The sequence below is a fragment of the Labeo rohita genome, chromosome 11, assembly GCF_022985175.1.
Source record: "Labeo rohita strain BAU-BD-2019 chromosome 11, IGBB_LRoh.1.0, whole genome shotgun sequence".
NCBI classification, from domain to species: Eukaryota; Metazoa; Chordata; class Actinopteri; order Cypriniformes; family Cyprinidae; genus Labeo; species Labeo rohita.
The window spans coordinates 7,840,968-7,861,371 of NC_066879.1; the positions used below are offsets into that span (position 1 = coordinate 7,840,968).

Below are 20,404 nucleotides of genomic sequence, written 5' to 3' on the forward strand. Positions count from 1 at the left end.
TGTTAAAGCTTGACAGCTGTTCTTATTTATTGACATAGGAATGACATGACATGTCATGACACAGACTTGAGTAAACAAATATTTATTGAAGGCAAAAAGTACAACTAGGAATGCCATGAAGAACAAGATAAAGACTGAAAACAGTGTAATCCTGATTGTAACCATTTTAAATCGAACTTAATTTTGCATGATGATGGTCCATAGTTGTAATCAAAATATACATGTTTCAACGGATATAAAAACCCATAACTTTTAACATTGTGATACAAAAATAGTATTTACACCTCATCTGTCCACTATAAGAAAAAGCACTTTATAATCTAAGGCAGATGTTGTATATTGAGGGTTTTTTTTAATGTGCAAGGATGCATAATCAGGTTTTATCCAGCCACTGTAAAGAATCAAATATGATTTTTTTTATATATCCAAGGAGCATTTGGATTTCTTTAAAGCGCCACCTGTTTTTTAGATTGGTCCCACACAAATAGTAAAACATGTAAAGGGAAAAGAACATCAAACACAAAACCTAATGTAAAATTAAAAATAGTAAAGTAACTTGAATCACTATAAAACATTGTCAGGAATATAATACAAGCAAGAAAGATCTGATTTTCGGTATATCATGTGGTCTGAGTGCCAAATTTAGGCCATCATACAGCCTTTTATAAAACTTTTGAAAGCTAATGCAGCTGAGTGTCACAAGGATAGACTTTTTTTTTTTTTTTTTAAAAAGGCACTTGTCAGATTTCAAAAACAAATGTTTCTTGAGGAGAATAATGGCCTGACTTATTTTACAGAGGTCACTAAATGCCATCGTGTCTGATATATCTGGCGGCTGTTTCCATCACACTCGTCTCTACAGAGAAGCGGACATGCATTTTGTCGTTTGTCGTGAGGCTAAAAGGTGTCAGGATGTCCCTTACGAGGGTACGTGGAGGAAAGGCTTTGGTATCAAGCTGTAGTGTACACACAGGTACAGGAATACATAAAATACATGGGGCAATTAAGTAGAATAGCTTAAATAATCTACTATATCACACAATAACATAAAGCCCGACGCTAAACACCTACAGGACAAACAATAAACGGACAGCGGTTACCGGTCCGCTGACCACAGCCAACATGCAATGGCCCACAGTATAAAAACAATACAAATCTAGACAACACTATTAGATTTATACACAAACGATTGCATAAATTTAAAAGGAGGAAAATGCCTGTAAACATTCTATGTCTAAAGATACAGTATAAATGCTAAAGCTACAGGATATGATACGTAACACAGAGGCGCAGAGTTTTAGGCCTGTACCATCGGCCTAATGAAATTACCCATGTCTCATAGGAGTGCTTGGCCCTGAGGGCACAAAATGGACTGTAAACTACAGTTTAGTTGCAGATGTTTGACTGAGGTGCTGAAGCAGTAAGGCACAAATGGTACAAATGGAATCAAAGGCCTGTAGTGGTTCATCTCTGCTTCTACAGAAATCATTTTTACAAGCCTTAAATAGGCAGAATGTGACAGATGGAGTGATGCATACGGTTAATGAACTTCTCTCATTAATAATACAGCTGTTCTAAAACCTTGAAAAAATATATATATGTAAATATCCACTAAAAATGCCTCTTAAATAAAATTACGGAATGATGGAAGTGAGCTTTGTGATTAAGACTCGTTAAGGTTTAAAATGACTGGCCACTCCAGCCCTTTCTATACTGTATTTCTCTCAAATGATGGACTTTGAGAAGGAAACCCTAAGATGGTGGTTTTCTCCGAGATCATGGTTGTGGAACTGGATAAGGGACTCGATCGCTTCCTCCACCGAACCCATCTGAATCAGAGCCATCTTGCGATCCTTCCTGAAAGTTGATGAATTTGTTAGTATTTTTTATGTGGATACAATGATACAGAATTTATGTGCTGACGATAATCAATAATCAACTGGTGTGACCAAAAATTGCATTGCAAAAACTAATTCAAATTAATTCAGCAAATTAAACTAATGATAAAAAAATAAACTAAATCATTTTAAAAAAAGCTTAGAATGTAGACTGCGCATATAGGTGATCTGACTTTTAACTACTTAATTTGTTGACAAATTAAGTGTTCCGTTTAAAAATTTATAAAAAAGTATTCTAACAATAAAAAAAGCCAAAAATGGCACAGCCTAAGATGTCCAGAAATTCTACATTTTTACATAGAAATAAATCAGATTTTGCCCAATAACAATATATTAAATAATATTAAATTATTTTTATTATTATCATTATATGATAAATAGCCAAAAATACATTAATTCTTAAAGTGAATTAGATAATACTTCATAAACATGTTGTTTTTTGTTGTTGTTGTTATTATTATTATTACTACATGATAAAATACCAATAATAAATTGATACAAAATTAATTTGACATACACATTTTGCCTAATAACAATACATTAAATAATAATACATTATTATTATTATTATTATTATTATAATAAATAACCAATAATACATTCTTAAAAAATTAACTGGATATATAAATTCTGCCCAATATTAAATAATAATAGCAACAAATGTATTAAATAATATATTATTATTATTATTATTATATATATGATAGATCACCAATAATAAATTTGTAAGTGAATTAGATATAGAAATTTTGCCCAAAAACAATATTGAATAAACTATTATTATTATTATCATCATCATCATCATCATCATCATCACCATAACTATAATAATTAACCATTAATGTTAATAAATTATATTAAAAAAAAAAAATTAGATATAGAAACTACTGATAACAGTAAATAAATATTTCTGTATTATATTTATTATTTTTTAAAATAATTTATTATTATTTATTTAGCATTTAATAGTAGTATTTAACATTATTATTATTAGTATTATTATTATTATTATTGTTGTTGTTGTTAAAAAATGCTAAATAACCAATAATAAATTATTATTTAAAAAATAATACATATAATACAGAAATAAATATATACAATACAAAAATTAATAAACAATTTTGTTTGAACAAAGTAGTATAGATTTTACTTTGTTAAACACAAAATTAAAGCAAATCGTAAAATATATATACATTTGTTGAATGTTAGAAGCAAAATGTGCACAAATATAAGTGTGTGTTGTGTGGGAAAAAAAAAAAAAAAAAATTGGATCATTATCAGAATAAAGAGACATTATCAGTTATTGGCTGTGGTTCCACTACCAACATCAATAACTTAAAACTATCCTATACTACATAAATGTCACACACTTACTGAAAGAACTTGAAGTTCTTGACCAGAGCACCATTGCTAGCAAAGAGCATCTTGAGGTCATCTTCAACAACTGCGGGTCTAAAACAGAGCAAAAACAAAGTTACAGGTGAGATCTGGGTTTTCAACTTCATATAAAACAAGAAGTTGATGTGTATAAACTCACGGGATGTTAGACAGGTGCAGGGTCGATGAAGGAGGAAAGATGTTGGAGTAGTTTTTGGAGCCTGGCTTCTTGAAGCGATGGAGAGGGGAGCTGCTGTAGTCTTTGGTGAGACCCTGATCCTCGTGTCCCTCCCGTGGCATCTGGACAGTCGTGTGTTTGGACAGTGTGATGCGCAGGGGCCTGCCGTACAACTTCTGCCCATTTAGATGGCTCATTGCTGAAATAGAAAAGTATAGCTATAAATAAATAATGAAATACAAAACAAAATGACATGATAAAAAGTATGCATCATTCATATGCATGCTAGTTCCTCGTGATGTCAATCAGCATACTGTGAAAAAAAATTTGGGATCTTTTTTTGATATCCTTTGTTTATTTATTGTGAATCATCATGGTGATATGCAATTATTACAGACAACAGAATGCTTCCTATTAGTTATTACCATGTTGACTGGGGTCAGTGACATTTTTTTGAAAGAAAATAATACTTTTGTTGAGCAAGGATGCACTAAATGGATCAAAAGTTTATGTCATTATTAAATATACAGATAAAAATGAATGCTGTTTTTTTTGTAAGCAGCACAAGATTTTCAACATTATTAATAAATAAATGTTAATAATTAGAATGATTTCTACGACAGGGTTTTAGTGCCACGTTAAAAAATCTAATATTATGAGATTATTCTCGAAATATTATGACTTTCAAGTCGAAATACTACGAGAAAAGTCAAAATGTTTAGAGAATAGAGCCAAAATGTTACGCGAATAAAGTCGAAATGTTATGTGAATAAAGTCGAAATGTTTCACGAATAAAATTGAAATGTTACACGAATAAAGTCGAAATGTTATGCGAATAAAGTAGAAATGTTGGGGGAATAAAATCAAAATGTTACACGAATAAAGTCAAAATGTTACGTGAATAAAGTCAAAATGTTGCGGGAATAAAATCTAAATGTTGCAGGAATAAAGTTGAAATGTTACACGAATATAGTCAAAATGTTACGCAAATAAAGTCAAAATGTTGCACGAAAAAAGTCAAAATGTTTCGAGAATAAAATCTAAATGTTACGCGAATAAAAACAAAATGTTACACAAATAAAGTCGAAATGTCACACGAATAAAGTCGAAATGTTATGCGAATAAAGTAGAAATGTTGCGGGAATAAAATCAAAATGTTACACAAAGTCAAAATGTTACGTGAATAAAGTCAAAATGTTACATGAATAAAATCGAAATGTTACGTGAATAAAGTAGAAATGTTGCGGGAATAAAGTTTATATGTTACACGAATATAGTCTATAGTCTAAATGTTACTCGAATAAAGTTGAAATGTTGCGGGAATAAAATCTAAATGTTGCAGGAATAAAGTTGAAATGTTACACGAATATAGTCAAAATGTTACGCGAATAAAGTCAAAATGTTTTGAGAATAAAATCTAAATGTTACGCAAATAAAAACAAAATGTTACACAAATAAAGTCGAAATGTTACATGAATAAAATCGAAATGTTACGTGAATAAAGTAGAAATGTTGCGAGAATAAAATCTAAATGTTGCAGGAATAAAGTTGAAATGTTACACGAATATAGTCAAAATGTTACGTGAATAAAGATGAAATGTTTCATGAATAAAATCGAAATGTTACGTGAATAAAGTCAAAATGTTGCAGGAATAAAGTCGAAATGTTACGCGAACAAAGCCAAAATATTACATGAATAAAATCAAAATGTTTCACGAATAAAGGCGACATGTTGCGGGAATATACTCTCCAAATGTTATAACTTTAATATTGTAATTACTACAAATTAATTCTAAAAGCATTTCGACTTTATTCTTGCAGTATTTCAACATTATATTCTCGAAACATTCCGACTTTAAACGGTGGTATATATATATATATACAATTTGTGCTCCTTTTACAAGCAACTTGTAAAAATTTCAAGTCTGTTTACCCAGCTGAGCCTGTGTCCCATCAGACATCTGTATGAGAGCGTTCTCCTTTTTGTTGAACATGATTTTTACTCTCAGTACATCCCCATATACACCTACAAAGAGAGACATCATTATGTCAGAATCAAATATACAGTATGTTATGATCACACACCTCATCAAAACCAGCCTGAGCTATAAAACAACTTCAGTTCACAATCAAGATACTCCATATCATCACACCATCACATGCTTTTCAAGGTACTAAAAAAATCTGTATATAAAATTACAACTGGTGTCTAGCAATTTTATCAGGGGTTTAATTGAGTGAAATAGAACTTGTTTTAAGAAAAGACTGAAAAATGTCTTAGTTAAGAATAAAAAATTAGTTGAGAAGAAAGTCCAAGTGGATCTGCAGCTCTTCGGGAAAAGTGCAGTTTGTTTTTCAATGTCCTGAGGAATAGACTCAACGGATCGATTGAAATTAGAATCGAAGGATAAAAAGTTTTGAGGGGGATGAAAATGCTTTTAACCCAAAAGAATGAACTTAAAAAAAAAAAAAAAACAGTAGGAGTCTTGACTATTAACCAAGTATTTTAAACAGCTTTTCTCCAAAGACATGCAATTAAAAAAGGTAAAAGAGAAACAGTTTTCCAAAGCATGCAACATTTTACAAGGCGCCAATTTGCTTTGTTCCATCATTAAAAAGCTGCAGCCTTCCATCTGCGTTCAAAGGAAGCGCTGCCGTTCGGGGAAAGCTGCAGCTTTTCATGACATGTCTCATCTCACCACACCAAATACTGCAGAAAACAAGCGAGGCACTCAAAGAATCGGGCCTCACAGATGCCTTGTGAGGAAACAAAATCAAATTAAGGGAACAGAACAAACGAGTGACAAAAAAAGATGCTAAAGGATGACATACCGAAGAGAATAAAGAGGCAGTGGGGCGTAACTCTCTTTAAAGGACAGCAGAGGGGGGCAGCGGAGGAGGAAGAGACAGGTAAAGATCGGAGGCAGAGTGGAGGTTCAACATATCCGAGGCAGCGAGGCAGTTCCACGGGAAATGGCGAAAAACGATGGTTGGATCATGAAGATGGTTAATGGATTGGGAGCGGAGAGAGAGGGGTGGGAGTGGGGGGGATACAAGAGAGAGAGAGAGAGAGAGAGATGTTTGTGTGTTTGAAGTCATGTTGTGTGTGAGTGTATGTGTGTGATCATGATGAATCGTGTAATTGTTCGTACAGATCAGATGAGTAGAGAGACATATGGTGCGTGCAGCCAGATGGCAAAGGAGAACGAGGTTTCCAAAACAAAAAAAGAGCAATGGGATGAGGGGAACGGGGAGGGAGAGAAATAGGAGAAAAAAAAAGGAGGTAAAAAAAAACAAGGTCAGTATACATAAAGAAATACAAAATATAGTGCTAAAGTTAACAAAGAAACTTCACCAGCAAAACAAGCTAATTCTTAGCAATTAGTTACTGCGGTAAACAATTTTGCTCATTTCAATGTGTGAATGCACTTTCCGATGGTCTGTTTTTACAACTAAATACAACAGATCTTCTAAACAGACCAACAGAAAACACACAAAATGTTCTATTTTACTGTGGTAATATTTGGAGGAGATGAGTGAAATATGAAGTAAAGCAGCAACATATTCAAATGGAAGCAACGAGAAGAATGAAGCTCAACTGAATGGCATCGTTTTATGCGAGACCTGAGGATGTTAGAGGAAGAAATGACAACGCACTGTAGAAAGGGTGAGGACACTTGAGCACTTGAATAAAAAGACGGCGCTTTGGTTAATGGAAACTCTAAGCAACGGGCTTTTGTGTCCCGTACACTAATTACTGCACGGCAATTGATCCTAAATGCGCTAAATTTAAAGGAACATGCAGCAGTATTGCAGGAACAACAACACCAGTTTACTATATCAATTGTACCATTAATTTAATTCAGTTAAACTGGAAAATAAGTTTCAATGGTTTACATTTTAATATATAGTAGTCAACATGTGAAGTGGATTAAAAAAAATTTGTCCTAAGACAAGAATGGGTATTTTTTTGGTTTGATGATAAAAGGTTTTGAGCCATTTCAAATGTTGACTACTGTATATTATAATAATATAATATACAGTATTATATATTTTTACATTACAATATAAATTATAATTTTTTTCAAAAAAAAAAAAAACTGTGATGCCATTGCTTTAATTTAAATGATTAATATTTATACTACTACATGTTATTAAATTATAACTATAACTTCTTTAGACCAATATTTTTACATAAATTTACCAATATTTTTACAAAACCGACAAAATTCATTTAAAAAGAAGTTTCACAAATATTTTGTTGTGGTGCCACTGTCATTTTAAAATTGTAAATACATTTTTATATTATAAACATATATACAGTTTTTGTTGTGGTGCCTTTGCTAAGTTTTAATATAAATTATTTTTTTTATTTTTTTTAAAAGTGTTCCATTTAGTGTTTGCTGTGGTGCCACTGCTTTGATTTAAATTATTTTTTATATTATAATATTTTTTAAAAATTACAAAAATAAATTAAAAATAAATAAAGTGTGCAGAAAATAAAGTACTGAAATTCTGTCATTGTGGCTTTACGTTTGATACAACTGATACTTTTCATTCTCAATAAAATTATATATAAAAGAAAAAAAATTGTAAGGGTCATTGTGACTTCATATTTGATGGGTTCTAAAAATTAAATTTAAAAGAAAAAAAAAAAAAAATTAAAAAGATAGTTCACCCAAAAATTACTCACTCTCATGTCATTCTAAATCTGTAAGACCTTTGTTCATCTTCAGTCGTTATTTTAGTTTTCTAGTATTCTTGCAGCTTTATAAAATTACAGCTGAACCACTGATGTCACACAGGCTATTTTACTAATGTCCTTACGACCTTTCTGGGTCTTGAATGTGTCAATTGCGTTGCTGTCTATGCAGGATCTGAAAAATCTCGGATTTCATCAAGAATATCTTAATTTGTGTTCCAAAGATGAACGAAGGTCTTACTGGTTTGGAACGACATGAGGGTGAGTAATTAATGAAAGAGTTTTTGGGTGAATTAACCCTTTAATATCATAATGGCACAGTAACATCAGCCATCCAACAATCCCTGAGCTTACTCAGACTTAATGTTTAAATAGACATCTTGAGCACTTCTAGGTCCATCAGAGACTGAGAACTGCTAACCTCAGGGTTCAGGTTGCTGACCAGCATGACACAGTGGGTGCCGGGGAGGGCAGGGAAACCCAGTCTGCTCGCAGCCGCGGCGGCTGCCGCTGCCCCAGGAATTGCCAGGGAGGCAAGGGCTCCGGGAACACCAGGTATTGTCAACCCTATTCAAAATGGAGTCACATTTACGCTAAACATCACAAGACAAACGAATTTCGACAAATAAGAAATACACAACGCGCTAATCTTGAGCGGTGTGCCGTCATACCTGCAGCCTGCTGGATAGCAAAAGCTGGAGGGAAGGCATGTGCTCCTGCATACGGGGAGGCAGAGATGATCCCGGGAGTAGCTGCAAAATACCAGGATGTTTAGAAAGTCTAAAAAAAGGCAAAAATGGTACTATAATTAAGAAAAGAGTGTGCTGGGTGTAATTTAACACCAGTTTGTACCAAAAGCAGCAGCCACAGCGTGATGTTCAATAGTGGGTTGGCTGTCCCCAGTGGGCAGGTCCGGGCGAGTGTAGTCACGGCTCTTGTCGTTATTATATTTGACATTTAAGCTGGTAAGTTTGGAAAAGCTGATGCGCAATGTACAGCAGCCATTGTAGATGTTCTGTCCATCTAGAGCCTGAGAAAAAGGAGACTTCAGTACAAACTGTGCCACATTTATTTCTGTAGTGCTAACAATCATGATTTCGATTTCGCTCAATTTACTAAGCATAATTTGCCCGCTGGTTGTTTATCCTGAAGGCGTGTCATTTTAATTTGTCATTGGTAACAGGCTTTCATGATTGTGGGTTGCCAGATTTCAGGAATTTAAATCCTCCAATCAGAGTTTTTTTTTTTTCATAACTTAATACATTTTCTGCACAGTGGTTTACTAAATCTTCTCAACCTGGCAATCAAGTACACATGCTCTGTGATGGAAAAAGTCTAAAATGAAGTTTTAATAACTGTCATTACTGATCATGGATGACAGATGGCGCTACTCACCAGCTTGGCATGTTGTGCCGTCAGGCCATCAGCAAACTGTAGAAGAGCTTGAAACTGGTTGTTTTTTGTGAAAGTGATCACTTTCAGCACTGTGCCAAACTTGGAGAAGATCTGGTGAGGAACCAAATATATGTTAGTATCGAACAACCTTAACTGGCAACACTTAATAACAGTTCACACAAACGAAAATTCTGTCATCATTTACTTACCTTTACGTAATTGTAAACACATAAGACATAGGGTAATCTTCAAAACACAAATTAAGATATTTTAATAAAACCTGTGAGGTTTCTGTCCTTCCACTGAAAGTCAAGATAAGTAAAAAGATCCAAAATGTTTATAAAACATCTGTGTTCACTATATATGTGACCCTGAACCACAAAACCGTAAGTCGTAAGTTGCACAGGTATATTTGTAGCAATAGCCAACAATACATGGTATGGGTTAAAGTTATTGATTTTTTCTTTCATGCCAAAAATCATTAGGATAATTAGTAAAGTTTTATGACAACTGAACTTTTTTGATATTTTAAGGACAGAAACATCAGGTTTTATTAATGTTATTAGCACTATTAAGCACTGTAAAAGTTTTAATGCATTAGCTAAGCCTTGTAAAATTGTTACCAAAATTTGGCAAAGATTAACCAAAGTCTTATGGCTTTGGAACAACATAATGGTGAGCAAAATGACAATTTCTATTTTTCTATCTCTTTAGTGAGAAAGGAACTAGCGGAAGTGTATACCTGGTGCAGGACATCTAGGGTCACAGGGTAGAAGAGGTTTTCAACGATGACCCTTAGGACAGGGCTGGGGCCAGTCATACCGGACGGGTCAACGGCACCTAGAGTCATGCTACCAGTCTGGACAGCATTCACCGCCTGCAGTGCTGCCTGTGCCCTCTGTAGACACCAAAAATGACACAGATTTAAATTAGCTTTTTTATCCTATTCCATTTCATTGCTTTTACACCTACGCATCCATATGCACCTTTTAATGTCTGAAAATGCATGAGTGAAATTTGTAGAGGGTTTATTTTGAACAAAATCAAGTATGGCGTAAACACTGTAAGCTACATTTCTGTGTTTACTAAGCAAAGCAAATTAAGCAACTCTCCAAATGAGCGCTGATGGGCTGCAGCTGTGGAATTCACCGCTAAAGGCCTTTAGTGGCATATAAACTGTGTTTAGAAAAGGAAAACGGGCAGTGTGGAAAATGAGGCAACAAAAACACGATGCGCAGAAGAGAGCTCGTATCAATCATCCTGCGCACAGCTGCTGCAAATAACTCCACCTTATAAATTTCTGCCGTCTTTATTTATATGAAAACATTTACAAATGAATCACTATGTCAGAAATATGGAATGAAGCCTCATAAAGACCCGCGTGTGGTGCGTGTGCTGGCAGGGGATGGACTCAGAGAATTCAAAGCACATACCACTTGGTTTGGTGAGTTGTCTGTTTTCAGCTCTTTGTGGTTTGAGTACTGCATGAAGATGGGATGATTTCTGATGACGGGCGTTACGGAGGAGTAGTAAGTGACCATCGTCTGGGCTGCTTCTTCAGAATTCATTTCCAAGAAAGCCTGCGCAAAAATGCAGATCGTGCAATTTGCCTCAAGTCTGGAAAATGCTCCACGCAAGCACAAAACAAAAGCTTCTACCTAAACGAGCTCAGTTTTACAGACACTACCTCTATTTAAATGTTTTTTTGTTTTTTTACATCTCTTTTACATCAACGCTGCATCTATTTGGTCAAAAATCTAGTTTTAAAAAAAGACAGTAATATAATTTTATAATTAATATTATTTAAATATTTTTAAATACATATTTATGTGACGCAAAGCTGAATTTTCAGCGTTAATACTCCTGTCTTCAGTGTCGCATCATCCAGAAATCATGCTAACATGCTGATTTGCTGCTAAAGAAACATGTATCATTATGAACTTTAAAAACAGCTGTAATGCTTATGTAAATACATTTCTATTCAGGTTTTCCAAAAAAGAACAGGATTAAATTTGAAATATAAATTTTTCTAACACTATAAATGTCTTCACTGTCACTGTTGATCAGTGTAATGTACCATTACTGAATTGAAGTATTCATTTTTTATAATATAATTTTATATAATTTTGTTAGTTATTTTAGTCTTAATGATATATTATAGTTTTTATTAATAGTTTGAATTAGTTTATTTTATATTACATTTTTCTTTTTTGAAGTTTGTCATTTTATTAGTTAATTTATTAGTTAATTATGTCTGTACAGTTTTAATTATTTTTGTTTCAGTTTCAATTATTTTGATTCAAGTTAAACAACTAAATTACAAATTGTTTCTTGGGAAGGTGTTAAAATAAGCTGAACTTTTTAAAAGTTTAGTTCAGTTACTATTTATTTTATTTCAAGTAACAAATGTTGTCATGGTTTTAGTTTTAGTTAACTATAACAACCCTAATGTGTTATGGTACAACACATTCTTAATAAACCAACCAAGGAAATATTACAATCTGACATAAACATAGGGGTCTACAAAATCAGTTTTATATTTTCCCAAATTCATTTTTTCTGTTTTACATTTTTCTGGATTCCTTTTTTCTTCCTGTTTTTATTTTTCTAGACTCCGTTTTAATGGTTAAATTATTTTTTTAAAATCAGAAAGCATGTCTAATTAATTGAAGTCATGAAACTTACACAATTTAACAGCAATTTATTAAAAGTTTAACAAAAAATAAATTCTTAGGGCCCTATGAAATGTCTTTTTTTATGTCATATTCAGTTTTATGTTTACCAAATTCTGTTTTCCATTAGTTTTCTGGATTCCATTTTAATGGTTTCATTAAATTGTAATAATCAAAAGCATCTCTGTCGCCACCGTGGTTCCCGTGGTTAGTGCGCTGACATTTTTTCTTTTTTCAGAAACGAGTTTTGTGTTTACATCTTTCTGATAAATACATTCTGGCAATTTTTTTTTCTGGTAAATATTCTTTGAAAATAATGTGTTAATAAATTTATTAACAGTCATCTGTCACAGTTTTCAAGTTTAAGTTTCTGTTTGTATATGATATGACGATGGCAAGTTATGTGACATTCCACATTATACAGTAAATTCCATTTTTATGTCTGGATTCCGGAAATCGTAGGGCCCTATAAACACTTATTACTCAATACAAAAACAATTTCTAAGCATGCAAATATTTGGGACTGTGTTAATATTTTCCAGTTTATGTACAGCTTCTTTAATTCATATATGAAAAACCCAAACGTTTTTGGTGGACAGCTAGGGAAAGTCAACCTTGTCACTTATTCCAAGCTAATGCTATGAGTGACACAAATGGAGAAGGACTGATACCTGGTTCTTTCCCTTTAGCATGAGCAGATTGGTGACTTTGCCAAAGGGAAGGCCGAGAGAGATGACCTCCGCTTCATTAATGTCGTTAGGCAGCTTGCGGACATGTATAACTCTGGACGGGGCACTGGGACTTCTGATGTCGCCTTTGAACTTCTTGCTGTCGTTGCCGTTAGCTGTCGGAAAGCAAATGATCAGGACGGTTGCTTGGACAAAACTAAAAAATTAATTATGAGTAAACAGCAAATAGAGCCAACCTGCTGAGCTCATGATATAGGGCCCGCTGGAAACACAGGAGAACAGCTCGTCAGATCCTCTCTGGAAAAGCTCCAGGTCAAACAGTGTCCAATAACATGTCATTTTAATGAGGTTTAGACAGTCTGAGGTTTACAAACCTACAAACAGGACACTTGAAGTAAGGAGGAAAAAACTATGATAGACTAATCCAACCTTTAGCTTAAATGCCAACAACAAGTAGTCAAGGAAAGAATGATGGTGAGATGCCCAAATAAGGAGAAGTTTACATCAGAAAAATCTGAACGCAGGAAATGGACAATGTTACATTCAGTTTTCCTCAGCCTTAAGGGCGGGTGAGGTCAGAGATCAACCACAAGACATCCCCCACCAGAAACCTATGAAGCAAGATCTCAGCAGACGATGGGGAGAGGGGCGGTTTTACATTTCCGGGTCGTCAGCCGGGAGGAATGAGCGTCCAGACTGAATCTTACGTTTGCTCTTTCACACTTTCCTTTGTTTAAGAAAGGGTGGAACATGAGAAAAACCAAAACCTCAGCACATGGTATCAAACACACCATTTTAAAAATGAAATTCTGTCTTTATTTACTCATGTTGTTCTAAACCTGTATGAGGTTCTTCTGGTGATCATAAAAACAGATATTTTGAAGGCCCCCATTAAACCAGAAACAATTTGGTTACCCACATTCTTCGAAAATCTTGTGTTCAGCAGAAAAAAAACAAACTCATACAGGTTTCGAACAACCTGAGGGTGAGTAAATAATGACAGAATAATCATTTTTGGGTGAATCACTGCCTTCAAGTCTGACTTGTGATTAACAAAAGTAACAAATCACAGTTCAGCAAATGCATCTTTATCCCATTTAATTTGAACAATCGAAAGCAAATGTTTTTTTTTTTGATTATCCACTTTCTGAGCACAGACAAATAACAGAAGATGGCTGAATTAAGGTCGTCCAGTCACGGCGTATGACTAAAGCAAGAGTGAATTAAGTGTATTCAGCAGAAACTCCATGCAACCACACAATCCTGCCCGCCACATATTAAAATTCCACAGTCAAGCGACTCAATGAGAACCACATGTAAACCAGAGGGGGGGTGGCTACACAACAGGCATCTGGTACAGCACACGAACCTAAGAAACAAACGTTTAAAGGGTTACTGCAAAACAAGCTTCACTTTAGCGTAGAACCCAGAAACCTTGTTTACAGCTCTACTCAGTCGCCTGTTACCCTAAACTGCCAACGAATTGACAATAAGCCTGCAATGTTTATAGCAATAATGCGATAACAACAGTTAAAGTGCTCACGGTAATTTGTCCACACTTAAATGATTATCTCTCTCGTGAAGGCGCATCGAAGACTGACACGGAAGAGATGAAATTGAGTAAAGTCGTCATTTTTGTTTTCTTTTTGCACACAAAAAGTTTCTCGTATCTACATAACATTAAGGTTGAACCACTGATGTCACATGGACTATTTTTATTGATGTCCTTACTACATTTCTGGATCTTGAAAAAGTATTTAATTAAAAATATTTGAGTTTTAAAGATGAATGAAGAAGGTCTTACGGTTTCTGCGGTAAGCTTCTAGACAGTGCCAGACAGCATTATCTCTGTGCATTTAACATAGTTAACTGAGCATGACAAACACAAACATTCAATGTGTTAACTTTTTGTTGGGGGTGGCAAGATGGGATACTTGGTTAAGCAGATTAAAAGGTGTGAAAGACGGGGAGGGGCGAAGACTGCGACAATTCACAACAAACCATAAAAAACGGGGCCGTTACCACAGCAGCTACGATTGTAATGCGCTCACCATGGAGACCTTGTGCCTGCGCTGCAGGTAACTGAAACCCAACCCAGAACTGAATACACAAGACCCATTATCTCCATACGCCCAGGTGTGCCTTTCACCTACAATTACTGTTCAAACTTGAGCCATTTACCACACTAACCATACAGGTTATGAGCACAGCTCCAGACCTCAGTTTTACATAATAATAGCAAGCACGAAGCAGTAATTGTCCCTGTGGAGACTCTATATATATCCGCATCACTACACTGTTTGAGTCATAAATATCTGTTTGTCCACCCTACAATACAAATACAACCAAAAAAGTTGTTTTGAAATTGGACTGAAACAGGTTCAGATCAGGTAAAGGTTGAAAACAAAACCAAACTCCATTTAAAACTAATTTTACATTCGTAACATTTGAATAAAATAGGATATTTAATGTGAAATGGTGCAGGATAGGGCTTGTTTTTTTTTCAAGGGGACTTATTGGATTGTGAAACAGACAAGAATTGAGCTTGATTGAATGCTAGTTTGTTAAAACTAAACCTTCCCAATAGCTGTCTGGCTGTTGGTTAGCTCACCCAAAAATGAAAATTACCCAATGATTTACTCACCCTCATGCCTCAGCCTAGGTGTATATGACTTCCGTATTTCAGACGAATACAAATGGAGTTATATTAAATATATATATATATATATATATATATATTAAGTTTTATAAAGGCAGTGAATGGCTGTTGAGATTTTGAGGTCCTTTTGAACAGAACCGATGCGTTTGTGTAAGAAAAATATCCATATTTAAAACATGGTATGCATATGGAGAATACGCTAGTCTCGCAAAAACCAAGTTTTGCTTAAAGCAAAGGAAAACCAGTTTCCTCTTGGCTTATATCGAAGTCCTCCAACATATTTCTTTCCAAACCCTGGTTTTCTACTTGACCGGTGTTCATCACCTTGTTTGCCTACATCCTACATCATCTGCTGGAACGCCATTCTCTCATGAAAATGTGTATGACAGATAGCAGATTATGGTTTATAAAGTTAAAGTTATGAATATTTTTCTTATACAAACGCATCAAATCACTTCAGAAGGCCTTTAGTAACCCCCTGGAGCCGTGTGAAGTATTTTTATGATGGATGGGTGCACTTTATTGGTCTTCAGGTAAAAATCAACACCCATTTACTGCCATTATAAAGCTGGGAAATGCCAGGACATTTTTTAATATAACTCTGATTGCATTCATCTGAAAGAATAAAGTCACATACACCTAGGATGGCTTGAGGGTGAGTAAATCATAGGGTAATTTTCATTTTTGGGTGAACTGTCCCTTTAACATTACTGCATTGGTGATGTCATCAGACGAGGAAAGTCGTTTTAAAAATGTTGCATTTACATTTTGATGAAAGATTTTAAAATAGTATAACATGCACTAATCATTTTGATTTCATGTTTGGCTTATTTACACTGCATTCAACAAGCTGACAATCTACAGTAGTTTCAGTTAAAAGACTATTGTGAATTGTCGGGTTGCTGTAATCAGCACCTGCAACCGACAAGCTTTCGACTTGCATTCTTTACGAGATACAGAGAACAAGAAAGAGAGACTGATAGCATCAAGCGAACCCCCATGTGACCCATTAGCACCTCCCCCAGCCATCTTCCCTCTGATCAGCCCTGCTGAACAAACACAAGAGCTACATGTGTGTGCTGAGTGATGAGGCAAACATATTTGCATTTGATGAATAGACTGCATTCATCTCATCATATCAACAGCCAAAACCAATCTCTGAGGAATGTCTCAATCATTAGGTCTAGGTAGAAACGGCACCGAAACAATAAAATGCTTGTCACCTGTGTCCACAAACACCGTCATCTATTCTTCCAGAACATCTGAACATTAAATTACAACTAAACATCCACTACTCTTAATCAATGCCTTTGATCTACTTGTGCATGAATTTTCAGTGCAATTTAAGTACAGAAAATCGGATAAAGATTTTACAAAATAAAATTAACCAATAACAGGGCCTATTGTTCAAGACAAACATCAAGTTTCAACCTGTATTATTTTTTGTATATTTGATTTCACTCAGACACGGGCACATTGTATTACAGTTTTTCTTTTTTTTAACATTTATTTTGTGGCATTTCTGCCCTTATTATGACAGGACAGCAGCTTGACAGGAAGCGAAAAAAAAATGTATTTGCAAATGCAACACTCTCTAAAACGACTTTCCTTTTCTGATGACATCACTTAGGCCGCAATAATGTTAACCAATAGCCAAACAGCTATTTAAGAGATTTTGTTTTAGCAAACTTGCATTCACTCAAGCTCAATTCTTGTCTGTTTCATAATCTAATCAATTCTCAATGTCACATTACAGAAGTAAAATGGCTTCTGAATGACTTTTCGCACCGTCTTTATCCTTTAATTGATCTGAACCTGAGACATAATGAAGAAAAATTAACCTTACAGATATTTCAAATTTAATCAATCTCAGAACCAACTTTTTCAATTAGCAATCAACTTAAAACAGTGCCAGTCCCTTTACCATGGTAATCCTCAGATAAATGCAGTGCCTGTAGGTTTCATGCTACATAAGTTAGTGTATGACCTGAAGCATGTAAGCAACTAAACTAAATGAACCTCATGAATCAGCCTTTTGTTCCACATCCTGTGGGTCCCTCCTCACTAGCCACATACCACAGGAAATAATCTTTAATGAGGGAATGAGCGGGAGTGTTCATGTTGTGGCCTCGTGAAGGCTGATCCAGGCAGCAAATTGGGGATTTCTTAACTATGCGTTTCACAACCACCAAATATTTTGGTGTTTTATGAAGCAGAATTTGTTTTTAAAAAGTTAAATAACTTGGGAGTTCATAAAAAGTTGAGAAAGCGCACTGTGGCATGTGTGCTTGTTTTAACACATCTTTGATTCCCTATAAATGATTCACCCTGGTGTTTCCAGGATGAATCATGAAGCACAAGGTGTGGAAGTCACAAAGGCCATGCGAATTCTCACAACAGAGAGTCCTGGCACACAAACGGTTAAAGAGGATAAGCAAAACAATCTGCTCTTATTCAACCAACCCAAGCTGTATAGCACATGTAGTCGTAGTGACTAGAAATAAGATTCTTACCTTTGTACCAACTGCAATATCGTGAACGACGCTGTAAAAGAAAACGGGGAAAAAAAAAAAAATCAGAGCAGGAAAACAGAAACAAAGTGCAAATTGAAAAGATAAAACAGAACTATTCAGCCCCCATGCATTTGTTCAAAATAGTCCCAGTGAAACAAAAGGTTGCATGCAAATATAATCCAGCCCATTTTTCTAAATTAAAATGTGAAATTAATATCCTCAACCTAAATATTAACCATGGTTCATATTTAAGTGGGGCTAATGAGTCTAATATTTTATTTGGCTCATGTTGGTTGGATGTTTTTCCCATTAAAGGAATAAGCAGATTGTGACTAGACTGCAAAATCTAGCTCCTTCCCACAGATCTCCCTTAGAGCAAGAAATATGAGTGGTATTTTGGGTCAGTCTATGGTTGAAGATTAACCCCCACATCCTGTTTCACATGAACTCCCAGTAAAAGCAATACCGATATCTCTCCTCTGGCTCGGGTCTTCGACAAGCCCTCATATCAACACGGCGCAGCATGAAAGCTTTCATGTTTGAAACAATGGATAGAGAAAGAACCCGACTGTGCCAAAACAAAGTCCCGATACATTTTCCCCAAGAGGGAAAACCTTCATGCAAATAGGTGACCAGGCCCTATTGACCAGGGTCATTTTTTCACAATACCTGGGGTGTGGTTTTAGTTTCTGCATATCATCTTACATGGTGCACATCCATCCAGTGTGTCTGTCTGGTTCAGAATCACTGATGGACGTGCAAAACCATTTACTATGGTAACCACAGTTTCCACCACGTTACAGTAGTTACAACAGTAATTGTTAAAAACTAGGTTGCTATTCCGCAAATAGGTCTAAATCTTTAAAACGTAAACAAGTTTAGTGTATAAAAGGAGATAACGTTGTGTGTCAAACTCAGGAAGCTGAACTAAATTCGCTATGAGCTTTATTTATTTTTTTATTTACGTAACGTTATTTCTATTGGTTTGTGATTTTGTAAGCCAAAATTACCAGACTAACTACAGTACAATCCATATTTTTGCAAAAAACATTGCCTCTAATGCTTCAAAACCAATGTGAATTATTTTCACATATTCAAGAAATTACCATGGCTAAGTAACTACTGTGTTTTGCTGGAAACTATGGCAACCACGGCGGTTTTTGTAAGCGAAGCACCGAATTACCTTAATATTTCACAACTAAATCAAATGTAAACTATGGGCGGGTAAAAGAAAATAAAAAGCAACATCTCTGAGCTGTAAAATTTCAGATGGACTTACTCTAATTCTGCGTAACTTGATCCCATAGGATACAATTCAGTCTCTAGGCGGCTGCACAGGGAAAAAGATGTCAATGCCATCACACAACCTACCTATTCAATTTACTTACACTCACTTTACCGATACTTTTCTGGTCAGAAAGAAGTACGCCAATTTTAGGGCTGGTTTGCCTATATTTATAAGTTTCAAATAATGTTGTTTTACTTTCCGCTCAAACTTTAATAACTGCACATGCAACAAGTCCTCGGTGGAAACTCCCTATTCTTTGCAGAAAAACTGCCTTGGTGAGGCTACAAAACACGGACGCTGATGTACTAATAAAACTTGAAAATGAACAAAATGTGACTAACAAAACCGCGAGCATCAGGCAGAAACCTGACGCACGGCAAAACTACGGGTTTTGTGAGAAGCGCGTTCGCGCTATCCAATCAAACAAAAAAATACGAATTATAGTTGACAAACGTACGGTTTAATTCGTGCTATGCTTATCGCTTAGGAAGCCTAACTTATTTTCCATTCACATTAACGTAGCATCACTTACCCGTCCATTGCACACCGAGGAACAGCAGCTCTGATCCGCAACTTTGTTGCTTGGCTGAGTTTTCTTAAAGCGCTACAAAATGGCGGAGTGCGTTGAGCGGAGTCTCAGCGATGAGCTCGGTGATTGGTCAGCCCGGGAAAGCTGTGGGAGTGTGAGACACGAGGAGGATTGTGATTGGACAAGACGAGTTGAAAGCAAAGGGCGGTTACAGTTGAGGAGGGAGAAATTGCGTGTCGCGCATCCTAGTATTGTTCTGCGTCTTTGAAGAATGGAGAATGGACTAGTCTCTTAGGCAACGGGGTTTTTTGTTCAAATCAGTGGATTAACATGTTATTTTGTTTGTGAAACACTAACTTTACTTGATGAAATAACTATATCTACGACATATCAATATTAACCTAATACACTTTTTCATAGTTAATAGTCTCTAAAAGATGTTCTCAATGGATACTAGCTTTTAGAAAACAACAACCAACTGAAATCTAATATAACTGGCTCCAT

At 35.2% G+C, this 20,404-nt stretch overlaps 1 protein-coding gene across 2 annotated transcripts; it reads right to left on the bottom strand.

Annotated features, from left to right (window-relative positions):
* Nucleotides 1-66: 66 nt before the first annotated feature.
* Nucleotides 67-19,995, bottom strand: ptbp1b (polypyrimidine tract binding protein 1b). Of its 2 annotated transcripts, XM_051122654.1 has the most exons (16): nt 19,904-19,995; nt 19,363-19,413; nt 18,084-18,114; nt 13,148-13,208; nt 12,894-13,066; nt 10,984-11,130; nt 10,293-10,448; nt 9,551-9,661; nt 9,008-9,185; nt 8,827-8,907; nt 8,577-8,722; nt 6,286-6,319; nt 5,387-5,479; nt 3,436-3,652; nt 3,273-3,350; nt 67-1,857 (listed from the first exon to the last, which is right to left on the bottom strand). In XM_051122654.1, the coding sequence occupies exons 1-16, from the start codon at nt 19,909-19,911 to the stop codon at nt 1,725-1,727; spliced, it is 1,698 nt and encodes a 565-aa protein (XP_050978611.1). In that variant the 5' UTR covers nt 19,912-19,995; the 3' UTR covers nt 67-1,724. The 2 variants fall into 2 exon arrangements, with proteins under 2 accessions (XP_050978611.1, XP_050978612.1); XM_051122655.1 differs by lacking the exon at nt 19,363-19,413 and having other exon boundaries at nt 19,904-19,962.
* Between the last annotated feature and the right edge of the window lie 409 nt (nt 19,996-20,404).